Source organism: Cavia porcellus, unplaced genomic scaffold (assembly GCF_034190915.1).
Source record: "Cavia porcellus strain 051 isolate PalLab524CR breed Dunkin Hartley unplaced genomic scaffold, mCavPor4.1 scaffold_26, whole genome shotgun sequence".
Taxonomy (NCBI): Eukaryota; Metazoa; Chordata; class Mammalia; order Rodentia; family Caviidae; genus Cavia; species Cavia porcellus.
In genome coordinates, this window is record NW_026947509.1 from 16,337,254 (window position 1) to 16,362,399 (window position 25,146).

At 43.8% G+C, this 25,146-nt stretch overlaps 1 protein-coding gene across 4 annotated transcripts in view; it reads left to right on the forward strand.

Moving 5' to 3' along the window:
• The window catches only part of Kif26b (kinesin family member 26B), a 462,091-nt gene that overhangs the window by 368,820 nt on the left and 68,125 nt on the right, over positions 1-25,146 (forward strand). For all 4 annotated transcript variants that reach the window (XM_003474264.5, XM_063236763.1, XM_063236764.1 and 1 more), the window contains 4 exons: positions 4,695-4,901; positions 9,371-9,464; positions 10,744-11,006; positions 13,217-13,400. In XM_003474264.5, the coding sequence (XP_003474312.1) occupies positions 4,695-4,901; positions 9,371-9,464; positions 10,744-11,006; positions 13,217-13,400 (748 nt within the window). The remainder of the gene's footprint in view (positions 1-4,694; positions 4,902-9,370; positions 9,465-10,743; positions 11,007-13,216; positions 13,401-25,146) is intronic.

Sequence of the window (25,146 nt, forward strand, 5' to 3'; positions counted from 1 at the left end):
CCTTGATTTAAAAAAAAAATCTAATAGACTCAGTTTTTTTCCCAAACCTGTTCAGTCCTCTGTTGGTAGGATTTGTGGATGCTCAACCCATGAGTCTGGAGGCCAGCTGTACTGCTTTACATCTGTACATAGCTCTGTCTACTTTTGTCTTTACACATCTGTCCCTCCAGGGAGCCTGCACAGCAGGCCTGTCTGAGGGTTCTGGATGCCAAGGCCCATGCTCAGAGGCCCCCACAGTGATTTGGTGGTGACGTCTGGGTTAGATCCCAGTCCTGGCTGCTAGTCCACTGTGGTGCCCATCATGCCCATAGCTGTAAGGAGCGAGAGGCACCTGTTAGAGACAATGAAACCCCTCAAAGATTTTCTCTTGCAGCTGCATCTCCTCCAAAAACACGTGGAAAGCTCTTGGTTGTCCCAAGAACAGTGTGGGCCTGCTTTTCACCCTCCAGCTTCTCTCCCCGGGTCGGGTCAGGCAGCTCCAGCTCAGCCTTCTTCCACACTGGCTTGCTCCTGTATGAGGCTGAGACACAGCATGACTGGGGTTCCTGCAGCTCGTGCTCGCCATGAGAATTCCAGCATCCACTCCACGGCTGCTCGCCTCCCTGGGAGGGACCAGGACCCTGGGCTGCAGTTAGCCACTAGTTGGCTCTGCGCTGTCTCTCTTGCCCTAGAGCCCTTTGCTTTTAGAATCCCATCTGACAATATTATATTTTTTGCCCCCTTTCCCACCATTACTGTGGGAAAGTTTTCACAGACCTATCTTGTTTCCTCCAGTTTTTGCTGGAGTTTCCAGATGAGTTTCAGGAACTGAAGAATAGATGTGGAAGGCTTAAGGCAAGAAAGTTCCAAGCCTGCTGAGGATGAGACAGAAATGGTTCCGAGTCGTATTTCTGGTTAGGTTGATCCATCTGCATCCTGACCAGTTTCTACTGAACTGATTCTTAAAAGTGTAAAGGAAGTTAAATTTTAAAAATGTAAAGGGATTGAAAGGTGCTAGAGGTTAATTTAACTCTGTAGCCTTGACCTTGTAGAAGAAAAAGAAAACATGAACTATCATCGCATTGTGCATTGATTGCGGCCAAGACACAAAGGACCTTTACTGTGGGGTCACAAGAGGTCTCCACAGAGCTCCATCTGAGGACTGACCTGTTCCTCCCTTCCTCCCAGGCCTTTGTTACCATGCATAGTATTTTTTTCTGATGTCGAGGATCCTTCAGTCAAACTGCCTAAAGCCCTCCTGCAATCTTACAATTGAATGAAAACCTTTGACTCAGCAGCTCCAGGGTAGACAGGCAACAAAGAGCCTCGCTAGGTCTGCACCAAATGGTGATGCTATGTTGCTGGGGACAGACGGCAAGGTCTGCCTGCCACCATCGTGAGCAGCAGTAGCAATGGTGATCACGAGCCCACTTCTCGTTAGCCTCCAGTAAAGCCGGGTGGCAGCCAGCACCCATCTCCGCAGCAATGGGGTGTTTGTGCTGTTCAGGAGCGAGGCTTTGCTGGCTGAGTGAGAGTCTCACAGCCCCTTTCTGCCTCCGTCTCACGGTGCCTTCCAGAAGGAGGTGCTGAAATGATTAATGAGCGGGACATAAAGACAACTGCTGCCCAGAGCAACAGCTGTCTCGCACCAGCCACTGAATAATTAGACAAATGAGGCAAAAGTGGGGTCCCAACCGGCAGGGCCTTGGGTGCAGAAGTGCCAGTCTCTGCTGGTGTGAATCGGGGAGCCGGTGCCCCCATATGGGTTGTTCCTTTAGCCCCCTGGCTCCCATGCCCCTGGTCTACCCTTGGCTCTGACACAGTGACTGTGTCCAGGATGCTGAGAGCTAAGCAGACTCTGCACATGTGAGGCACAGCCCAGAGCCTCTACGTGGAGCAGCAGGGAGGGCTGAGATGGACATCGCTGTGCCAAGAACCTAACAGTGTTTGTAACAAAAGCAAGGACTCCTGGCAAGGAGTCTGAGGGACTTTCTTGATCGTAAGTGCTATCTCCTAAGCTCTTTAATTACAGAGGATTAAGGGGAAGTGGGGTGCCAGACTAAAGGAATAATGGCACAAAGGAGCTAAAGCAGAAAAACCCAATTTCCTCCCCTATTTATTTAAATGAATGGCAAAGAAAAGAGTGGAGTGTGGTGTTTCCCCCAGCTCCAAGTTCAGGGGGTTTTAAAAGGACCACGTATCTCCTCGGCCAGACGCGAGGCTGGGATCTTCAGCCAATCTACAGAAAACCTACCTCGGGCCTGGCGCTTCATTAAGATGCACGAGTGGTCCAGCCACAATAATGGCTCACAAATTCCACCCCTTCCTCCCTGCTTCTCCTTGTGGCTTAGCTCATACTTTACATGCAGCACCTCGCGTCACCCAGGAGTGGTTATAGGAAATTGTGAAGGAGAAAGGCAGCGGGCCATGTGGTTCCATCAGTTCTGCCTGGCGTCACATCATTCCGACCTGTGCTGTGCCCTGCTTGGGCAAGAAGAGTCACTGAGACAGAGCCCAGAGGCCCCAGCCACCTCACCAAAGTAGCAGCATGAATACCTGCTCGAATCTCACCGCCTGTGTAACTGGGGCAAATGGATAGAAAAGAATGCAACTGGAAACAGACGGCAGAGGGGCACACTGAACAGGAAATGAAGATGGATGTGTTATGCAGCGTGCAGCGGCTGTGAGATTCCATGTGTTACTAGGAAGAACCTTGCCAAGCCCAGTTGTTAATAACCAGCCCTCTCTCTAGTGACCGTCCTTGGTGGCTTGCTTATGATTCATTGTACCCAAAGTTTGAGGAAGGAAATTCTAAAGCCTTATCATTAACTCCATTGTTGGAAAATAATAGGGTATCAGTGTCCAAAGGAGAGAAGTAAGGGAGGAGGAGGGAAGCAAAACAGGAATTGAGTACCCACCATGTACCAGGAACTGTGTTCAGCACCTCACATGTCAACTTGCTGAGTTCTCCCCACAATTCCCTGTGACAGTCATCACTGTTCCTGTTATACAGATGAGAAAACTGAGGCTGTGAGAAGTTCAGTTGCTTGTGGGAGGCAGCAGTTGGCATAATGGGAAAAGTGTGGGTTTTGGAGGTGGATTAGAGCCCAGCCTTACCACCCACTGGTCCATTGATCCAGGGCAAGTTAAACAACATCTGTTTCCTGCTCTGTAAAATCTGGACAAGTGTGCCTACACGCTGGATTAGGGGATGATAAAATGAGATAATATAGCTAACAGCATAGTCCTGGCCCACAATGGACTCTCAGAAAAATGGTAGGTATCGTCCTGTGACCTCACAGTGGGAGTGCTCAGATTTGCACCCTGAGAAGCCAGCTTCCTCCTGACTTGGACAACCTCTGCTGTGACACCTGACCTCCAGGTTCACCATGGAGTAATTACCCTCTCTGGACAGGCACAGCCGGGTACAGTGCTGGACATCCAGTGAGCCTGGTGGCCTTGGCATTCTTTACATTTCAGCCTTGTGCACTGCAAATGGATTATTATGCCTCAGCAGACAGAGCTGAGATCAGCAAGAGGACAATCTCACTACGTCAGGAACCACGTATCATACATAGTCTCTGAACATTGCTGTGTGTTTGAGATATTTCATTTAAAAATTTACATCAACCCCTTACCCAAAATTTTCATGATGGAGATTTCATGAAGCCTGACAATTGATTAGGCAGAGAGGTCAAGAGTTTTAAAAAAAACCCTTGTGCATACCTTCACAGTGTGTCTAATTACATTCCTGAATTATGTCTCTGCATCTGCATGCCCGAGACCCTGTGTCTCGTGTATCTTTTCATCACTCATGCGTAGCACAGAGCTGCCACATAGTAGGTACTCAAGGAAGTCCCCATCCTGTGTTGGACTGACCTAGCAACTAAGAGCTGGTAAAAGAGCAAATGCTGTCCTCTTCCTAGGACCACAGACTCCAGACCTACGTGTGGCTTCACCTTGATTTCTGCTTACTGTATAGGACTCTGAGGCAGGCTGGGTATTTCTGTGAGCACCATGCTTGGCCATGGGGCCAGGCTGAATTGTTCACAAGCACTGGAGACGCTGTTGTTCAGTGACTCTGAAGGTGGGTTAAAGGGTGCTTGCCTTCTGTTTTCTAGAGATGCGCTTTCATTTCCTGAAATGACTTCTCTGGGCTCACTTAATGGGATCCCAAATAACATGTTGCAAACCAATCTTTTTTCACTGTTGCCCCTCAGAGCACTTTTCAAATGCTGGTCATTAAAAACCAGGCCTTTAATGATGACACTAATAACTGTGGATTTTTGTCACCCAGAGTCCTGATGAGCTGAGAAAGGGAGTAAATTATGGAGCTAACTTTTATGTGCATGCTTTATTGATCTTTGAGTTTCAAGGGGACTACACCAGTCCCTATGGCTTGACAGTCCAGCTTAGCTTTTCATCTATGTAATTAGGCCACCAGAGCACAGTTAATTTTTAATTTATATTAATAGAAAGACAAAGAGCATGATGTGCCATCTCTGTATTAAGGTAATGAACATATCAAAATGTTCTACCTGGTCATTGTGAATAAATCATCTTTCTCCTGACCCAGCAATGATGTAGGCTGCTAATTCTTCGTGATTTTCATCATAGTGTGTCATGAGGAGGTTCAGTGCTGTGTGAATATTTATATCAACCATGTATTCGAGAGTGCTGTGCTAATCCACAATGGTCCTGTCTTTGCTTAACAGGTCAAAGTCATGCTTCGAATTTGTTCCACTTTGGCTCGTGACACCTCAGAATCCAGCTCTTTCTTAAAGGTGGACCCACGAAAGAAGCAGATCACGTTGTATGATCCCTTGACATGTGGAGGGCAAAATGCCTTTCAGAAACGAAGTAACCAGGTTCCTCCTAAGATGTTTGCCTTCGATGCAGTTTTTCCACAAGATGCATCTCAGGTGGGTATGATCCCTCTCTCCAGCTCAGGCAGGTTGACAAAAGAGAATCTGCTTATTCTCTAGGACCTCTGAGCTGTTGTGCTCTGAGCTCTGTGATGGATCCATCCCTCTACCTCCATCTTGAGCTTTGTGGAATAGTCTGGTCCTTCTAAGTTCCTGGTATGGTACTTTGGGCAGATCCATTGTGCTGGGATTTCAATAAAATACACTCCTGGGGAGAAGGAAGAACAGGCCAGTCAGAAGCAGGAAGACAACAGGCAGACTTAGAAGTTATGGGGGAAGCTGTAGCAAGGTGCTAGTAACTGGTCTCTTAGGACTCTACTCCTGGCTGTACTCCTGACTGTAGGTGTATAAGAAGGGAAAAGGTTTCAGGAAGCTGGACTAAAATTAAGCCATTTAAAATATGTTCTGGGGCCATATGTAAGTCCACTGGGGCAGAGGGCAGGTCTGTTAACCTTTGAAGGAACTGGAGTGCTAGAGAAGGAAACTGAGGCTAGATTGAAACCTGAGTCCTGTGTCTATGGAGTAGTAGGAAATAAAAGAGACTTGAATATGTGTGTGTATGTGTGTGTGTATCTTACATACTAGCTGTATAAATATACATCAGTTAGCTGTTGGTGCTTTACAAACCACCTTCCAATTCAGTGCTTAAAACAGTAGGCATTGGTATTGCTCTTGTGTCAGCTGAGCCATTCTGTCTTGGCTCTGTGATACGTTGTGGGATGTGTAGGCATCTCTGAAGCTCTTGGCCGGATGCTATCACATAGTTGGAGATTGGCTGGCTTAAGCTGGGCTACAGTGATGTTGGCTAGGTCTCTTGCAGGCTCACTTGGATTTGCTCACATGGCAGTGCCCAGGATTTAAGTTCTTGAGGCCTAGTTCCAGCACTGATGCAGCATCACTTCTGCATTCTGTTGACTCAGACTCAAGGAGTGGGGAAGAAAGTCCTTTTGATTGGATAAGCGGCAAAGTCACATTGCAAGAAGCATGTACACCAAACAGGGTGGAGAACAGGAGATATTTTTGCTAATCGACTACGAATATAATTTTGGGATGAGTTGGGCTCTGTGATATCAAGATTTCTGGGCCACAGGCAGCTAAAGAGTTGCGGACTGAAATTGCACATTTGAATGAATGTGATCCTCTAAAGTGGCACAAAACAAGGCCCACTCCTTGGGGACACTGAGGATTGGGGAAGTGGCATAAGTGCGGGGCTGATAGATTATAGAAATTACTAAACAAGTCAAGGCTGAGAAGGTAGCTCGATGGCAGGGCATCTGCTTATCATATCCAAGGCCCTGGGTTCGATACCTAGCTCCAAAAATAAACACAGACTTATATAAAAAGATAACCCAGGGCCTAAGTATGCAGTGGTCTGCTTTGCCTGCCTTTGCCTGGTTTCAGATCCCTGTTCCTGTCTGATAAATTTCTAGCGCTCCCAAAATTTATACAAAACTGTTTCATATGGTAATAAACAGCCTATAGTGGAACCTGAGAGCCATAGTGCCAATGGTTACCATTTGCAACCTGTTCATTTCTTCCACATTGCATCTGAGTATGGGGCATAACAATGTTCACATGGGTCCCCATACTATACAATAGACATATAGTGCCTATTACAGGCTTTATTTATTAGGAAGCTGAGCATGTGATCTCCCCGAAGAGTTGAACCAGAAGAAGGTTATGAATAGGTTCTATGGTTTCTCTGTTCATTTCAGTTTTTGAGTTGTACCACCCAAAGGGCTTAGTAATTTAAACCCAACATTGGGTCTAATAAATGGTCTACAAGTAATTTAATTAACACACTTAACACTTTTTAGAAGCCAATAGTGATAAGTTGTGAGAATTCTAAGGCAAACTCTAATTAAGCATGGACTATTAATGAGTTTTAGATTTATTCTAGAACAAGGAACTATTCTGACTGCTTCTTTGTTTACAGTTTGTACCAGGTTCCCGAGCTCACTATGCCCACCATTACTGCGTCCCTCATTTCAAAATATTTTAATTTGTTCAAATGTCTGATATTCTAACTTATGCCTCTGTATAAATTTGCAGTTTTCAAAAGTTTCATAAAATTCACCCAGTTGACTCTTTCTAGAAGCCCATAGGAAAGGAAGTCTTCACTGTTTTTATATGGCAGAGAAGGGAACTGAGATTCAAAAAGGGTTCAGTCACTTGCTTGTGGTCTCTCACCTAAGCAGAAGGCATTCCTGGATTCTCCCATTCACATTTCTGCATCCTCCTCAATGTGACATATCTTCTGTTTTTATCCACTATTTCCTTGGTTAAGGCTCTCAACCCCTTTGGCCCTCTGTGTCCTCATCTGTCCATGGAAGACACGCCTAAACTTTCCTCACTGCGTTGTTGTGATTCATCAGATAACATGCATGAAGTTCCTAGAACAGAGCCAGGAACATAGCAAGTGCTCCATAAATGTTAGCTATTTCATTGTTATATTACAGCATTATATGTTAATATGCTCCGGGGCATGGCTCAGCCCCACAGGGTGAGCACCCTTTGAGCCTCCACGCTTTGAGCGGAGTGGGTCTTGCTCTCAGGTCCTTGCCTGTGGAGCAGCAACCACCAGGCAGGTGTGAACTGTGCTTTTCTCCCAATGGAAAGTGTGGCAGCTTCCCACAGCTAAGCGATGAGGGGAACAGGCTTTGTTCCTCCTTCTGAGCCATCCTTACGACCCTTAACTGGCCTCAGAAGGCACTAGTTGCCCACTTTTGGGACAAACTCCTGCTAGGTCCTTCTAAGGCAGGATCGACTACAGCCTGTGAGTGTGCAGAGGATCCAGGCACTGCCAGGAAGGCTGCTCACTTCTCCAAGACCCTAGGGAAAGGCCGAAAGTAGTTTCCAGGGGCCGTGTTAGTCCTTGAAAAACACCAGTGGACAGAACACTGACCACTCTTCCTGACAGGTAGCCTGGCGGGGACTCTGCAAGAGTCCACTCCCATGTGCCCGCCCCTGATCTGTATGCAGGTGACTCAGTGATGGCAGTGTGGCCCATGCACAATCAGCATTCTCCCTGGTAACATCAGACTTTCTTCTCTGTGTGACTCAAGGGGGATTTGCTGTCCAAAGAGGCCAGTACATGAGTTCACTGGGCCATTCCTTCTCCCCGCTTTGCAGAGGTGCCTTTGGAAAATTCCATCAAGATCCTCCAGCCGCTGTCTCAGGCCTTAATGTGATCCTTGCTTTGGTCCCGGGGGCTGTGCAAGAGCCTGTGGTCCCCACAGCAGCTCTATTTTGCCACCCTGTTGGTCTGGAAGGAGCCCCTAGCAAAGCCACTGAGACGACCACCCTGGAACAATTGACAATTGTTGGGAGTGTGGTTTTTCAATTTCAGTTTGGGAGAGAAAATTGATTTCCAAATACTTATTGTGCTGCTGAAACCTGCAGCTGAATAACTACATTCATCACTGAGGCTGCTGGTTCCAGATCCCCGCCGGGAGGCCCATTGCTCTAAGGGCCACAGAGGCCCAGTGTCTGCACGGCTCTCAATGCTTCCTGAGGCTCAGCCCTGAGACAGAAATGAGGGCAACAGGAGACAAAATAATTTCATCCTCCTGCTGCTGTGAAAGTCTCAGATGCTAACCAGGGAGACATTTCCCAGATCTCCCAGTCTGCCCCATAAAATTCACTGAATCCCTATTGTTTGCATATTACTGGATGATGGGGAGGGGATACAAGATGCCCCCCACAACCTGTGTTTCCTGTCTAAGGGTTTAATAACCAGGTTGGGGGTGAGACCCACATAGGCTAAAGAACACATGCTGACAAATGGTGGTTGAGGTTATATGTGCTGAGTAAATGTGTAGAGAAAAAAGAAAAGGCTGGTTTGGAAAAGAAGAGGACATGAATGGAAAAAAACAAGAGACCAGGAGAAAAAGCAGACACACTCACAGCCTCCTGCTTATATTTGAACTAAGGCGTTTCTCAAGGCCCCTGCCCTGCTACGGCATGTCACCTAAGCCTCACTGGTTCATAGACTGTGTGTGTGTGTGTGTGTGTGTGTGTGTGTGTGTGTGCGTGTGCGTGTGCCTGTGCGTGCGTGCGTGTGTGTGTGTGTGTGTGTGTGTGTGTGTGTAAAGGGAGGCCCTGATTAGCAGAGCACAAGTAGACAGTTGCAATGCCTTGTCTAAGAAAGAGCTCAGTACTGCAGATGAGCGTAGGGAGCTCAGTCCATGAAAGCAGCCTATGCTCCCACTGCAGCCTGTGCCGGTCTGATCTATGGATGCACCGTTAAGGGCACCACAGATTGGTTTATGGGACACTCTCAGTTAACATGTACAATACTCAGGCTCACAAGGGGCAGAAGGGCCCTGAGGCTTCAGAACTCCCATCTGAGAAAGTGATGACACCGGGACCCTAAGCCACTACAAAGCAGGTTCAGTTGTGCATCGTTAATAATGCCTTAACTGTATGATCCATCCACTGCTCATGTCTCCTCTTATATTTGGCAGGCTGAAGTGTGTGCTGGGACTGTGGCAGAGGTGATCCAGTCTGTGGTCAATGGGGCAGATGGCTGCGTGTTCTGTTTTGGCCACGCCAAGCTGGGTTAGTGAGCTCTGTGTTTCTTCCTACTGCTTGTGGGCTCTTCCATCTCCCCATCATGCTTCAGTACCAGCCCCAGTGAGCAGAAGGGCTGTTTCTCTCTGGAGCTGAACTGCATGATCCTGTACAGCCCAGGCTGCTTGTCATGAGTGGGCGCCCATGCATGCAGGACAGACTTCAACTACAAGAGATGAACAAGAGAGTAGCAAGGTTGTTCCAGATCAGGAACAACCAGATCTGGATCTGGGAAATGTCACTTGATCCAGGTCAGGGTCAAGCTCAGAAAGCAAGCAGGAAAATGTACATTTGCTGAGCAGGGGCTCTTTGGGAAGCAGGTGGGGGCTGCCTGTTCCTGTCCCAAGAGGATTTGGGTTAGTGATGGAGTCAGTGGAAAAGCAAGAGGAGCAGCCTCCAAACCCCGGGCACCCTGCAAGGAGCTGCCCAGGGAAAGCTGATGAAGCTATCTTTACTTCCCAGGGATGCCCAACTGCCGTCATGAATCCTCCTGTGCTGAAGCAGCTGGGAAAGGAGGCCACAAGACACTCATGCAAGGGTCTTGATGAAACCCTCTCACCAGCCTTCATCCCAGCCTGGGGCTGGCTGTCTGCTCTCCGGCCTTGCTTTATCGGCCCAAAAAGCTAGTACTGTAACTTAGAAAAGTGTACCCTGGCAGAGACTGCACCAGAGGTCTTACAGGGGACACCAAGGCCAGTTCTCAGCCAGGACAGCAAGTCCACCACATCCCCGTCTCTTCCCCCTTCCCCCACCCTTCCTTCTCTTCTTGAGAAGAGATCTTGAGAAGCAGGGATCCAAATTTTAATGGAATTTGCTCATGCTATAAAAATATACACAGCATTTAACTTGAAAAAGGATATAAAGTGTGAGGATGTGGATTTAATCTGTGGGGGCAGCTATAAAAAGCACAGTAATTGTGATGAAAAGTCCCTGCCTCCCCACTCTGAGCAAAACAGTTGCAGACACTGGGTAGCCTGGATCTTGTCTTGTCATTTGTTTGGGCTCTCATATTCTGTTAGCCATTTCATCGCTAAGACTAGGAAAGGCTTTATTTATTTTTTTATCATTGTCAAAGGCTTCCTGGTTTGGTTTGGATTGGTTTTTTGGTTTGTTTGGATTTGGTTTTTTGCTCCTTTTCTTCACTCCTTTTCTTCCCTTTTGCCCACACCCCCATGCCTTTCTTCTGTGTCTTTGATGTCTGTTTTTCTGACTGTGTTCTGATATTTGGACTCTCCAACCTCTTTGTGTGCTTCCCTGGCTCTCACAGGAAAATCCTATACAATGATCGGGAAGGACGATTCCATGCAGAACCTGGGTATCATTCCCTGTGCCATCTCGTGGCTCTTCAAACTGATCAATGAACGGAAAGAAAAGACTGGAGCCCGTTTCTCAGTACGGATCTCAGCTGTAGAGGTGTGGGGGAAAGAAGAGAACCTACGGGACCTGCTATCAGAGGTGGCCACGGGCAGCTTGCAGGACGGCCAGTCCCCAGGCGTGTACCTCTGTGAAGACCCTATCTGTGGCACACAGGTGATTGATCCTGCAAGCTCAGCTTGCCCGGGTGGCTCATCCCTTACCTCAGAGGCTGGAGCAGTGGAGCCCATGAGTCACTCACCCTGCAAACTGGGAGGCTTACGAGTGTTTACTTTAAAGCGGACTGGAACTTCATGGCCTGCAGCTGTGGGGCCATCTGCTCACCCAGCCTAAATATTTGTACCTGGAATCTAATTGACAATAAGCAGGAACCACAATTGTCATAGTATTTGGGGAAAAGTTGAATTTACGTTCTTTATGCACCACCCTCCAAAAAGGTACAATCTTTCTTTGTTTAACAACAAACTGCAATATTTACCGCTCTGCACAAATAGCTTCAGCCATTACTTGGGCTGTTTATGACTCTATAAACTGTGTTTCTGGCACTGGTTTACAGCTGGATTAACAGTGCTGTAGGAAAAACTAATAACCACTTTCTAATTAGAACCATGATATAATTGCTGGAGCTGTGGAAGCCAAAAGAAGCTCCAGTTTGCTTTTTCAGGTCGTTGTGCCTGTTGCGAGGGTCCTTCCCATGTTCTTTAACAGTAGATGCAGTATTGACTTGGCAGCCCCGTAGTTTAGACCCAGAACAAGCAATCTGTCCAGTATCCTGCAGTGGGCCTTATTTGTTTTAGAGGCATCCTTTTTTTTTGGAGATAGGTGTGCAGATTGATAAGTACCTGCCACATCCCCACTGGGACCATTTGCTAAGGTGAAGATGCCACTATCATATCCACAGTGCTTGTTTCTGCTTAAAACACTTTTATGCTCCCATTTTCCTTTCAAATCCTCTTTAGTTTGCTTCAGACTTACCTGGAGGAGGTTAAAACATCAGTCACTGATGGCTGCCCCCCGCCTCCCCGGGAGTTTCTGGTTCAGCAGTAGGGCTGGGTTACAGCCCCCAAACCTGTATTTCTAACAAGCTCCAGTGATACCCACTAGTCCAGGGATCGCTCTTTGAGGACCCCTGTCCCAAAGCATAAAATGAACTCAGATGGTATCTACAGAGCCCCAGTGATGAGTCGGTAGTACTCTGCCCCACTGCTACTCACAGGTGAGTTAACTCTTACAAATCATTAAGTTCCACTTGTCACCTCCATGAAAGACCTGGTTAGTGGAAGACGAAGAAAAAGGTGAAAAGCTCAGCATCATCATTACTTTAATTCTTTTTGTTGAAAACATTTTTAAATTATTTAGTGTACTTTATAAATACAACACCATACACACAATACAACCTGCTTTGACATTGAAGGATTTTGATCATTTTAGGCTCCAAATACTGGCTTTCATAGTTCAAAACTATAGGTATAGAGTCAGACTAGAAATTTGTCAGCATTTGCACCAACCCTAAGGCATCTTGCAAATCAGTTCTTTGAACAAATCATGATTCTTTTCTCCACAAGCCAGAGTGCTGGCCAAGTTCTGATAATACAATTGCTTCGATTCAGGCTTACTGTAATTGCTAAGGGTTCTTATAAGACTTAGACATGGTGCACACTACGGCTTCTCTAATCAATTACTTAGTAAACCGTGAATAGGAATCCAGGAACTGAAGGTAAAAATAGATATCTCTTGAACACAGATGAGATTTTCAAGTACCTTGCGCGTTGCAGTGTATCTTTTACATAGAAAAGATGTTTTTGTTCATAATTATGCTAGTAAATGTAGTCTCAGATTAGCTTTAAATTAAATAACTGAAGAATTAGGAGTTAAGTGGGCGCTAACCAAGTTTCATTTTGTTTTTTGGGGGGAAAACCAGTGCTGTTAGGTCTAAAATCACATTTTGCAAACTCTCTCTCTTCAAACAACCTAATCTCTTAGGTCAAGATGCAGTTCCACCCCTCATGTTTTCTGGGGTAAATTATCATTCAGGACACCCGCTTTCCATGCTCTGCAGAGATAAGGGTGGGCCACCTGCTCCCATCGACCACTCAAGACACTAATTTGTTTTTCACACCTACTATTTACAGATTTTACTGTAAAACAGATAAAAACAGGTTGGAGCCAGTCAGTGAGCTCAATCTTCATTTTCAGAAATGAATTATTAGTTAAGTTGAGAAGTGCATATGACCTGGCCTCAGTGAGGCACATGGCTTTATCATGCAGCATGAACAGCCAGCTGAATCGAGCTATTAACACTCAGGCGCAAGTGACAAACAAGCCCCCTCATCCTGCAGCCTCAGCTCCGGCTTCCTGTCTTTCAGCTACAGAACCAGAGTGAGCTGCGGGCCCCCACTGCAGAGAAGGCAGCCTTTTTCCTGGATGCCGCCATTGCCTCCCGCAGGAGCAACCAGCATGACTGCGATGAAGAGGACCACCGCAACTCCCACATGCTTTTCACACTGCACATCTACCAGTACCGGATGGAGAAAAGTGGCAAAGGCGGAAGTAAGTCAGCCCATCCCACAGCGGCCCGCACCCTCCATCTAGGGCAGCCATGACCTTTTCTTAATAGGATACAATTGCATCAACATGGAGTTCAGTGCTTTGTAATTTTAGATAATTGTAGAGTCTGAGCTGAGTTCACTTTCGCATTGTCCCAGGGCAAAAAGTTTGCTTTGCTAAGGATAACTTATAAACACAATTGCCCTGAATGATCTTCTGGACAGTGGGTGCCAGAAAAGTAAGTCAGGAGAGTAGCCTTGGCCTAGAAATTACAAGTTCAATTAATGAAAGTAAGTGCAATCAACTAGTCTGTTGCAGATGCATCCTGGAAATAAGACATCCTCCTTTGACCCATGCCCAGGGCTTCCAGTTTCTCCTTCAGTCTACTGGTTGTCCAGAAAACTTGAAAGCCAGGACTCTTAGAGCTAGGTCTTCGGGGCTTCTGATGCCCCCAGATAGAAGCCCACGATCTCATTACCTCTGTTGACCAATGTTCTGTCATAGTTTCTATGCCTCAGTTGAATTTTAAAATCTGGGTTATGGAGGCATGACTTACAGTTAGTGAAACACATTTTCAGATGAGTTTTGGCAGAACTGCACAGTCATATACCCTCCATTATGCGTCAGAACGCAGAAGGCAAAGTCCCCTTTCACCCTCTATGATCAGTCACTTCTCTCTCCTCTAATCCTGGGAACCACTGACTTCTTTTCTGTCCTTTTGCATTTATCCAGAATTGATGGAATCCTGGGATCCATACGTGGCCTTTCGTGCCTGGCTTTGTTTATTCAGCACAGTGAATATGAGAATCATCCACATAGCTGTGTCTGTCTGTTGTTTGCTCCTCTCCCGTGGTGCCTGCTCCTTATTTTTGCCAGGCCTTAGACACTGCCCCTTCTCCCATCCCCAGGAGGAAATGAAAAGACCTCCCTTTATAATGCTAAAAATCAATCTTGAGCTATTACTCTCTATTTGTGATCTGATGGGCATCCTGGGGAGATGCACCCCTTTAACAGAAGACTGGATGTCTCTTGACAACATGCGTTGGTGAGATGGTTTGACTGGGGACAAGCAGAGTATGTTAAATGGGGTTCTTTCCAGGAAGATTAATTCTCAAAAAAAGAGTTCACACCATATAGAGCACTTCCATTTACAACATTTTATTGAAGCAAACAAGGGATTAGGAGAAGGAGAGGAAGATCCAGACCTTGAAAGTCTGTGACACATTTGTTCGTACTTTTTTCCTGAGGATCTGGGAGCTGCTTCTAAATCCTGACCCCATTGTTTAGTTCTGGTTAATGTCTTAGCAGAATGAGTGTAAGGTCTGAAAAATGTTTACTTGATTCTTTTAAGCAGTTGTCAATAATAATAATCATCGTAACCTGCAGTGGATTCTTGTACTTCCAGCAAAGGGTAACTCATAAAAGGCCTCAATCTTGAGCCAAATGGTTCCCAAATGGCACTGAGCAGAAAACCTCACGGGGTGGAACAATCTCTTCCTCCTCGCAGGTTGCAAACCAAAGTGAGAACAACTCTTGTTTTCAGGTTTTTGCTTCTATTTTTGGTTCTGCTTTCAGTTTAGAATCTCAAAGCAGAGAAATCATGAAAAGATGGAAACAATTAAAGTACCTCAAACACAAGAACTTGAAATTCAGCTTCCGTGAAAGCTGAAGTGGGGATGTTCCCTAAACCCAACAATGTTCTCTCTCATCAATGAAGCATGAGCACTTATTAAATACTTAACATTAAGCTCGTCTTGCTACTTTTAAGTCATGAAAAAATGCTTTTAAATAATAAATCCAGGTTAAAGGAAAAGATAAACACCACTAACGGCTCCTGCAACCTATTTTAGGTGCTTCCGAATGTTACAGTATATGAGAATAGAGAAAGGCCAGGGGCCTGGGTACTGAGAATACCATCTGAATCCTGGATCTGGGGTGTACTTCCTACCTGCTGGGGCATCTGGCTTCCCCAGGGGAAGAATCCAAGCCAGAAAAGGCACAGCTCACAGCCCATGGGTTGTTTGACTTCAGGGAATTTATATGTTTAAAGTATAATGAGAAGATGTAGGGTATTGTTTAAAATGGAACTTTTGCTTACTTACATATAAGTAATCCTGTGCATTTGGCAGCCAGAACTCAATTAAGGGAAAGTTTATTAATTAGTCACTCATCAGGGAGGCAGGAAACAGAACTCACTGCTGTTGCCCAACTGTTGGGAGCGTAGATGATGGAGGCAAAGGTCTCTGCTATGAAAACTAAATATACCGTGTGTATGTGCACCCACGTTGCACACCCATATGCATACTTTATGCACACATATATGCATATAACTAAACAGACAAATGTGTGAAACATTTGTGGTCAAGATAGAAAAGAACAGTCTGTTTATGTTATCACTCCTTTTGCAGATAGCACTAGGTTAAGCTTAAAATAGTTTCCAATGTTTTGGGAACATTAGTAGGGCTGATTCTTTACCCATCATAGGCGCCTTTCCCTGCTAAGTCTGTAATGAATTGAAAGCCTCTTTGGGAATTGCAGCATTGAGGAAGAGACTCCTAATAATGAGAGAGCTGCTCTTCATAATGCTGTGGATGTCAGGCATTTAAAACACTGCAGTACTGGGATATTCCAGAGCAGTAATGTCAACAGAACTGTTGATAACGATGGTCTTTAAAAGCATCACACTGAGTCACCTAAATTTGCAAGCAGCTATTGCGCAGAGTCCAGAATGACCAGGTCTCTGATTTCTTCTTTCACCTTATTGACACCAGGGTGGCAGCATGGGCTGGGCGGTGTGTGTGTGTGTACACACGAATGAGTACACAGCTCCTAGTGTGCACTCGTGTCTGCACTCATCTGCTTACAAGTGTAATCAGACCGTTTCCTTCATCTCTGTTTTCTTTTGACAATGAACCAGTGTTGTTTACATATCATAGAAAGAATCAAATCAGCCATGAACCACTGAGGGCTAACTGAGGGCTGCGGGTATGGTACGATGATTCTAAAGATGCATTAAGTGGGCAGGGCAGGGGTGGGGAAAGGGATCTGGGAAAGAACTTGGTTCTGAGCTTTGGTTGTCAGAGTTGGGTGCCTGCCTTCCTGACCCCAGGCAGGGAGTATATCCAACTGCTTCAGGGCTCTCATTCCCCTCCTGGTCAATAATGAGTGACCGATTGGTACTTTGAGATTTTTATAGTGCAATTGGCTAGGAGACAAAACAGCATGGCCTTGGCCTGCCAGTTCCCAATCTGTATCTGAAGCCCCTGCCCTGGCTGACCACCCCCTGCAGACAGCAACTTCCTGGTTCCAGAAAAGAGAGAGGGGAACTTGGTGTCTTTCCTCAGCGGCTCATCTTTTAGCTCCCGATATCCTCATCCCTGTGCCTTGATTTCCCCTTTCTCCCTTCCCATCCATCTGCTTTTCTTTCCTTCTCCTGCTCTCATTTGCCTCCTCTGGGACCTCACCAGTTGGTACCCCCGCAGTTGTCTCTCAAGCTTGTGTATTTTTAATCTCTCCCTACCACCAAAGTCAGGGCTTCTTCCTCAAGCTGGGAGGAAGAGAGGGACACAGGGAAAGAAGAGGAAAAAAACAAGTGAGATGGTCCCCACTCCACTTCCTCCTTGAGCTGCCCTCTCCAGGCAGCCTTCCAGATTAACCCCTCTGTTTTGATCTTTCTCCTTTGAGTCCTATGGCTGCATGAGAGATATTATGCTTTATTTGTTCATCATTTGTGTGCTGTGTGAGCCCCACTAGACTACACAGTCCTGGAGAACAGATATCCTTAGTATTCATCTTTGGTCTCCTTAGTGCCGGCACAGCAGGACTCCGAGCCTCCATATTAAATATAGTGAAATATGTGCTGTGTTTTAAAACCCGCGCTGCTCTGCTATCTAGTATCGCTTGTTTCAGGAAGAGAAAGGCCAGCCAGTTTCCTTTCATGTGAGCAGATGGTTTAATAAGCCTCTTACACCAGGATCACTGAAAAAGTTGTTAAAGATGGAAATCTTAAAAATGATACATTCATGTCAGAAAGACAGTAACTTAAACAAACGCGAGGGTATTCATCAGTCTTGCGGCAGAGGTCTACGGCTTTCTCTTGGAGATATGCTTTCAACCTAGAGCTCTGGCTTTTATGAATATGCTCATGGTACTCGTCTAGGTTTGGTTTTAAATTTTTTTAAGGAAGTTTAAGAACTAGAGGCATTTGTACAGCTGATGGTTATAGACTCTAATTTCTTACAATTTTTCCACTTTAATTTCTCATGCACATCTATTTCAGTGTCATTTTTAAACTCATTTTTTATTACAACTTTCAAAGGCATTGAGTTTAGCTTTACTGGAAGCATTAACTCTATTTGCAAAATCATGTTACCAGTTTACATGGTATTTTATTATATTTGTCTTCCATTAAGAACACACAGCATGAACAGGTCTAGGAGAAAGCACAACTGACCTGTGATAAGTAGACAGCTCAGTTTTGGACCATACCTGTTTAGACCAGCCAGACAACAGCCAGCCCTAGCCTCAGGCATGCAATGGGCTTTGGCATAGACCGTGGGTATCATGCAGGTGAACAAGAGCTTGGCACCTGCCCGAGTAGTGAGCCAGTGGTTCCCAAACTTTGCAGCACGTTAGACCCATCCCAAGACGGTTCAAGGAATTCCCATACCCATGCTGCACCCAGCCCAGTTAAATTAGAACACTTGGGAATGGGAACCAGACACTTGCTTCAAAGGTCCTAACTGGTTCATTCCAGTGCATTGCAAAGTTTGGGAACCACTTGGATAAAGCAAGATGAACCAACAGAACTTCTGTGTGCTTTGTAGTTAGCTTTGGATTTTCATCTTAGATTTAATATTAATTGTCAGTGAAGTCTTGGAAAGTTCACTTAACTTCTTTGAACCTTGGTTTTCTCATCCATAATATGGAACTAATTCCTATATTAGAGGATTGTTGCAGAGGGTAAGCAATATTAGGAGAATTTAGCATTCCCTGGGTTCTACCAGGTGCCCAGTAAAACACAGCTCAGGAATCAGTGAAATTAATATATGGCATCCCATGGGGAGAATGTAATTTGGTTTGCTCCACGTCTAGACTTAAAATCTTAAATAAAGGATTATTCAAAGCAGACTGAGTTACGCTCCTTTGAATCTGAAGTCAATGAGGAGCCTGCTTCTTACCACCTATTAATTATCACCTATTGATTTACTTGGTGTAGAACCACTTTCTGCTCAGCCACTAGCAGGGATGGAAATTCTCAGTGAGTGCAAATGGCCCGTGCTCACTCACTTTGCACCCAAAGTGTAAAATTCAGACTGCTGTGGCCACTAGAACTCCAGCAGGTATAAAGCAGATAGTAGATTTTCCATTGTGTAAATATGAGTCATGCAGTTATAATTATAGGTGTTTTATAATATTCTTCAGCACAGTCTAAACTGTGCCTTTTGTTCCCTATGTTCTGTTTTACTGCATGTGCATTATGCCTTTCATTCCATTACATCAAATGGACTATTAGAGTCTGAGAATCCAAATTGGTCTCTGTCTTTGCCCTTTCATCTGAAGTACGTGTGGAATGTCTGAGCTTCTCCTGTCTATACAATTAAGCTGCAAAACAGATGATATTTTGCTTTAAAAATAACAACTTCCTCAGCACACTGCTTTGACCCGATCTTGCATGATATAAGATGGGGTGAAAGAGAAGTAACATATTATATCTTCCCTTTTAAGGATCTGTACTGGGCATAGGTGAAGATGAACAGAATTGTCTTCCTTAATGTGAAAAGTTCTCTGCCCTGGCTGGCACAACCCTAGCAAGCCTGCGTGTACTGCCGTGCTTTCTGTAAACATTTGACATCCTTTTTCTCAGTACTAGATGTGGCAGTGCAGGAGGACGAGGGTAGGGGAGGTCAGGGTAGGAGAGAATTCCTGGATGTTCTCATCCTACAGCACAGGCAGTGCCTCAGCGTCCTGCAGCAGCGCCATCCTCTGAGCTCCAGAAGATGTGAATGCACCCAGACCCTGCACGGCCCAGTGCTGCCCAATACCCCTCAATATCCCCCCAACCAGCCACCATGACCTAGACACACCCCCAGAGGCCTGTTCTCTCCCTTACCTTTCACCCTGGCCCCAAATTATCCAACTTCTACAACTGCTTTAGGAAGTTTCCCTTTCCACTCTTGATCTTTTTCTTCCACGGAGTGAGGAAAGGGAGAGGGGAGCACTGCTGACCCAGAGACCACAGGTCAAATGGTGAAAGCTGGCTCTCCTGGGGATCAGAGCCCAGGGATCAAGGTGGAGAAAAGCAGACAGTCAGGGTGTGGGTGATGTGCCGAGGGCCACACTGCTTAGGAAGTGTCAGGCTTGGAGCCAGAAGGTTGCCTCACAGCTCCTGCAGTGTCAGGAGCCAACTGAGACCAGGTGAGGAGAGAGAGGCTGGTGCTGAATCACGTAACCTTTGGTGAGAACGCTTGGTTCTCCAGCCAGATCTGCAATTATTGACAAGCTTCTGTTTTTAAAAACCAGATATAATGATTTTATACTGGAGATACAATAAACTGCACATACTGTGTAACTGAGCACTCATATATATACATGTATATACATATATACATACATGTACACACACACACACATATATATATATATATATATATATATATATATATATATATGCATGTATCCATGAAACTATTGGCATGTAATGAGAATGAACATATCCCTCACCCTCGGGACATTTCCCTGGGGCCCTGTAATCCCTCCCTCCAACTCTGCTCCCTTCCCCCTCCCTGTGCCCAGGCAACCACTGATCTTCTGGGTTTCTGTACAGTAGTTTGTATTACCTAGACTTGATATCAATGCTCATATCATTTGTCTGTACTCTTGTGTGACTTCCTTCCCTTAATATAATTATTTAGAGACTTAGTCATTTTATTGTTCCTCACTTATATTTCTGCATAGTAGTCCGTTGTCTGCCATACAATAGTTTGCTTGTCCATTTATCTGCTGATGGACAGTCATGTGGTGTACAGTTATAAGTACTGGTAGTAGGAACATTCATGTACAAGTCTTAATATGCACATGTGTGTTCTTTTGCAGGGCCTGGTGAATATCTAGAATTGCAATGGCCAGGCCATGTATTAGATGAATATGTAACTTTCTATTTCCCAAAGTGCCTGTGCCATTTTTATGTCCCTCTATGAGACTTCTAGTTCCTCTGAACCCTTGGCAACATTTGATATGGTCAGTCTTTTAAATCTATGCCTTTTACATCATAGAGATATAGTGGATCTCATTGTGAATTTAATTTACATTTCATTAATGATGAATGATATTGAACATTCCTGGTGCCCACTAACATTCATATATGTTTGGTGAAGTGTGTTCACGTATACTTTTGATTTTCTTAAAAATTCTGGATACAAGTCCTTTTGGTAAAATATTGACTTACATATATTTTCTGGTAGTCTGTGAATTATTTTTTTACTTTTCTTAATAGCATGTTTTTAGGAGCAAAAATATTCATCTTTTATGAAGTCCAATTTATGTAAATGTTCTTTATGAACCATGTTTTTGGTGTCATACCTAAGAAATCTTTTTTTTTTTTTTTTTTTTGTCTTTTTGAGACAGGGTCTCACTATGCAGTTCAGGCTGGCCTTGAGCTCACTTTGTAGCCCAGGCTGGTCTCGAACTCCAAATAATCCTCCTGCCTCAGCCTTCCGAGTGCTGGGATTACAGGCATGAGCCACCATGCCCGGCTCAGAAATCTTTATCTAACCTAAGGTTTTCTAATGTGCTTTCTTCTAGGAGTTTTATAATTTTAGGTTTTACATTGTCTTTGATCTATTTTTAATTTTTATATATCATACAACATATGAACTGAAGTTGATTTAGCTGGACATTGTAACACACACCTCTAATCCAGCATTCTGAGAGGCTGAGGCAGGAGCATCATAATTTTGAACCAAATGTATACAATTTAGAGACTATTGAAAATCTGTCTCAAAACAAAAAATTTAATAGTTGGAGATATTACTCTGTGTGAAATCCCTGAGTTCACTCTGCAGTACTAGGGGGGGAAAGGTTGCTTTTAGTGTTTTTTATGCATATTTTTCCATATGAATATCCTATTGTTCCAGTATCATTTGTTGTAAAAATTATCCTTTCTCTACTAAATTACTTCTGTCAAGAATTAGTTACCCAGGGGCTGGGGATTTAGCTTAGCAGCATAAGCGCCTGCCTTGCGAGCAGGCAGTTGTGAGTTCGATCCCTGGTACTGATAAAAACGAAAAAGACCAAAAAAAAAAAAAAAAAAAAGAATTAGTTACCCATGGGTTTTGATGTCTGTTTCTGGACTCTGTTGTATTCCACTGATTGCTTCATCTTTGTATATCTAATACCATAGTTTTCTGAATGTTAGTATTGAGAATTACTCAATTAACCTTCATACTCTGTTAGTTATTTTTTAAAGCTATTCTGGCAACTTGAGATTTTTTGCAGTTCAAGCAAGTTGTGTTTTGTGTTGTGTTGTTAACACAGATATTGAACCCAGGAACACTCTGCTACATTCTTTTCTCTTTTTGTGTTTTATTTTCAAGGCAGGGTCTCACTAAGTTGCCCTAGCTGGCCTTGAACATGCAATCCTCCTGCCTCAGCCTCTTGGGTAGCTGGGATTACAGGCATGGGCACCATGCATGCATGGCTCAAATTTCTTAAGGTATAATCTGATGTCATTGCTTTGAGATTGCTGTCATTTTCTTTTATAAGAATTCGATGCTATAAATGGCCCCCTAAGTACATCTTTAGGGACATCGCACAGATTTGGATATGTTGGGTCTTCATTTTAATTCACTTCAAAACATTTCTAAATTTCCATTTTGATTTCCTTTTTGACTATATAGGTCATCTTGGTATTATTGTTGAGTTTCAGAAAATCTTGAGATTTTTCCAAGTATCTTTTCACACTGAGTGAATTCTATTGTGTCACAGAACATACTTTGAATAATGTGAGTCTTTTAACATTTAGACTTGTTGTATGGACCAGGATGTATATTGACAAATGTTTTCTGTTCCCTTTAAAAGAATATGTATCCTGCCATTGTTGGGTGGATTGTTATGCAAATGCCAAGCTGCTAAAATCTATATCCTCCCTGGTTTTCTGTCTGCTAGTTGTATAATTTGTTGAGAAATGTTTATCTGAAATCACCAACTCTTGATTATGAGCTTGTCTGGTTTGTCTATAGATTTTCCTTCATGTGCATGAACATACGTTACTACATTCGTAAACACCTCGGATTGTTATGGCCTCTTGATGACTGTCCCTTGTATCATTGTAAAATGTTCTTCTTTTCCTCTGGTAATGTTTTTTTATTTCAGTCCCTTTGGTCAGATATTGGTATATCTACCCCAAATCTCAGATGGTTGATGTTTATCTTTTCCATGCCAATACATTTAACCTATTGTTTATTTATCTGAAGTGCAATTTTCATAAGCAGCATGTAGTAGAATCAAACTTTTAAAATCCAATCTGATAATTTCTGCCTTTTGATAAACATACCCAAACTATTTACATTTAAATGTGATTATTGATATAGTTTAGATCAAACTGTTACTTTTCTATTTGTCTCATCTGTTCTTTATTTTCTTTTTTATCTGCCTTCTCCTGGACTTATTAAATACTTTTAATGATTCTATTTTTTACTTGTTTTGGTTTATTAGCTATAACTCTGGATTATTTAGTGATTGCTTTAGGGTTTATAGTATGCATCTTTAAGTTATCATGGTCTACTTTCAAATGATATTGTACATTTCATTCAGAGAGTAAGAACCTTACCATAATGTACATCTGTTTCTCTCTTCTGACCTTGTTCAGTTATTGCTAAACATTTTAATTTTACATACATCATAACCCATGCATTACATTGTTATTTTTAATTACTTTTTAAAAGATTCAATAAGAAGAAAAATATTATATATTTACCAGTTTCCTAAGCTTAGCATTCCTTTATGTATATCCTTTGTGGATCTACTTTTGGCAAATTATTTCAGCTATTTTAAAGTCTGAAAATGTCCTTTTCTTTTGTTTTGGAATGATCCTTTCCTGGGTATGTACTTCTAACTTACCAATTTTGAGTGCTTTAAACTGTTGCTGAATAATCTCACTTGTATTATTCCCAGCAAGAAATATGGCATCATACTTACCATTGTTCCTTCATATGTAATATGTTTTTGTCCCTCAGGCTCTTGCTATGGTTTTTTAAATCATCATTGGTTTGGAACACTGTGATTATGATTGTCTCAATGTAGTTTTCTTCATATTTCTTGTGCTCTGGGCTAAGTTGCTTGGCTCTGTGGGTTTATAGTTTTTATCAAATTTGGGGAATTTTTAGCCATTATTTTTCAAATAGCTCATCTATAATACACTGTATCTCTTCCTTCAGGAATTTCTATTACATATTTTTAGACACTAGAGCTTGTCTTACAGCTCTTTTTTCCTGACATCTTTTTGCTTTAAACTTTTCTTTCTGTATTCCACTTTGAAGAGTTTATTTTGCTAACTCTTCAAACTTAACCTATCTTCCCTTCTGCAATTTTTAATCTCCTTTTAAGTCTATTGAGTGTGTTTTTTGTCTCACATGTTTATAATATTAATATCCAGAGGTTCATTTTAAAAGTATGTATCCTATTAAACAAGAATACTGAAAAAGCAGCTGGCATGGGCAGAGAGAAACAGCTAGACCTGCCCTGCATGCCCACCACCATCAGGATGCTTACTTCCCTCAGGTAACCAGTGCAGGCAGGGAGAAAGGGCCAGAAACGCCCCATGCGCCCACAGGTTACCATTAGAGGCACTTGCTTCCCACAGGCAGCTAGTGCGGCTGGGAGAATCAGACAAACACACCCCCAACTGCCTCCTGCCATCTGAGGAGTCCTGGCATAGCCACACAGGCTGAGAGAAGAAGCAGCCCTACCACCACGCACTCATGGCCATCAGAGAAGCCTCAGTGTAACTACACAGGTCTGGAAAAGTCTGTCCCATACCCCATTGCCTCCTGGAAATCTGGGTTCAGAGAAACCTAGCACCTGGCCCATTCCCTTGCACCGCAGAGGGGCAGCCAACACAGTAAGCACCTGGGACCCCACAACTGGCTTGTCAGGAGGAACCCAGGAAAATGTCAAGACAAAGGAGCAAAAGGCAATCTCAGACCTCCAACTCACATAGAACAAGCCTGGGAGATACAGACATGGAGGAAAATGGAAGTTAATTTAAGTTAACCTAAAATCTTTCTAAGGATAGCAACTAAAGAAACTATTTCATACGGCTGTACAAGTAATCAAATCAGCAATAATATCTCAAGTAAATGAAGAAATCACAAACAGTGAAAGAATTGCTGAGCATATCTAAAGAAGACATAGAAAAAAGGAGGAGCATAGGAAAATGATGAAAATCTTGAATGAATAATATAGGAAAGAACTACAATGCATGAAAAATATTCGAGGATATCCAGGAAATTAAAAACTTCATCAAAAGCTGGCAAAACCACTAGAAAGAGACTGAAGATAGACTTTCAGACCTTGAAGACAGGATTGTAGCTAGTGGTCCTGTAAGGAAAGATTTCTTAAAAGGAAAAGGAGCCAAGAAATGAGAATTCAATGGCTGCAAGACAACACATGTAAAAAATTAAGAGTGATACATGTCAATGAAAAGGTGGAGGGAGGGTCAACACAAATGACATAAAAAGACTATTTACAG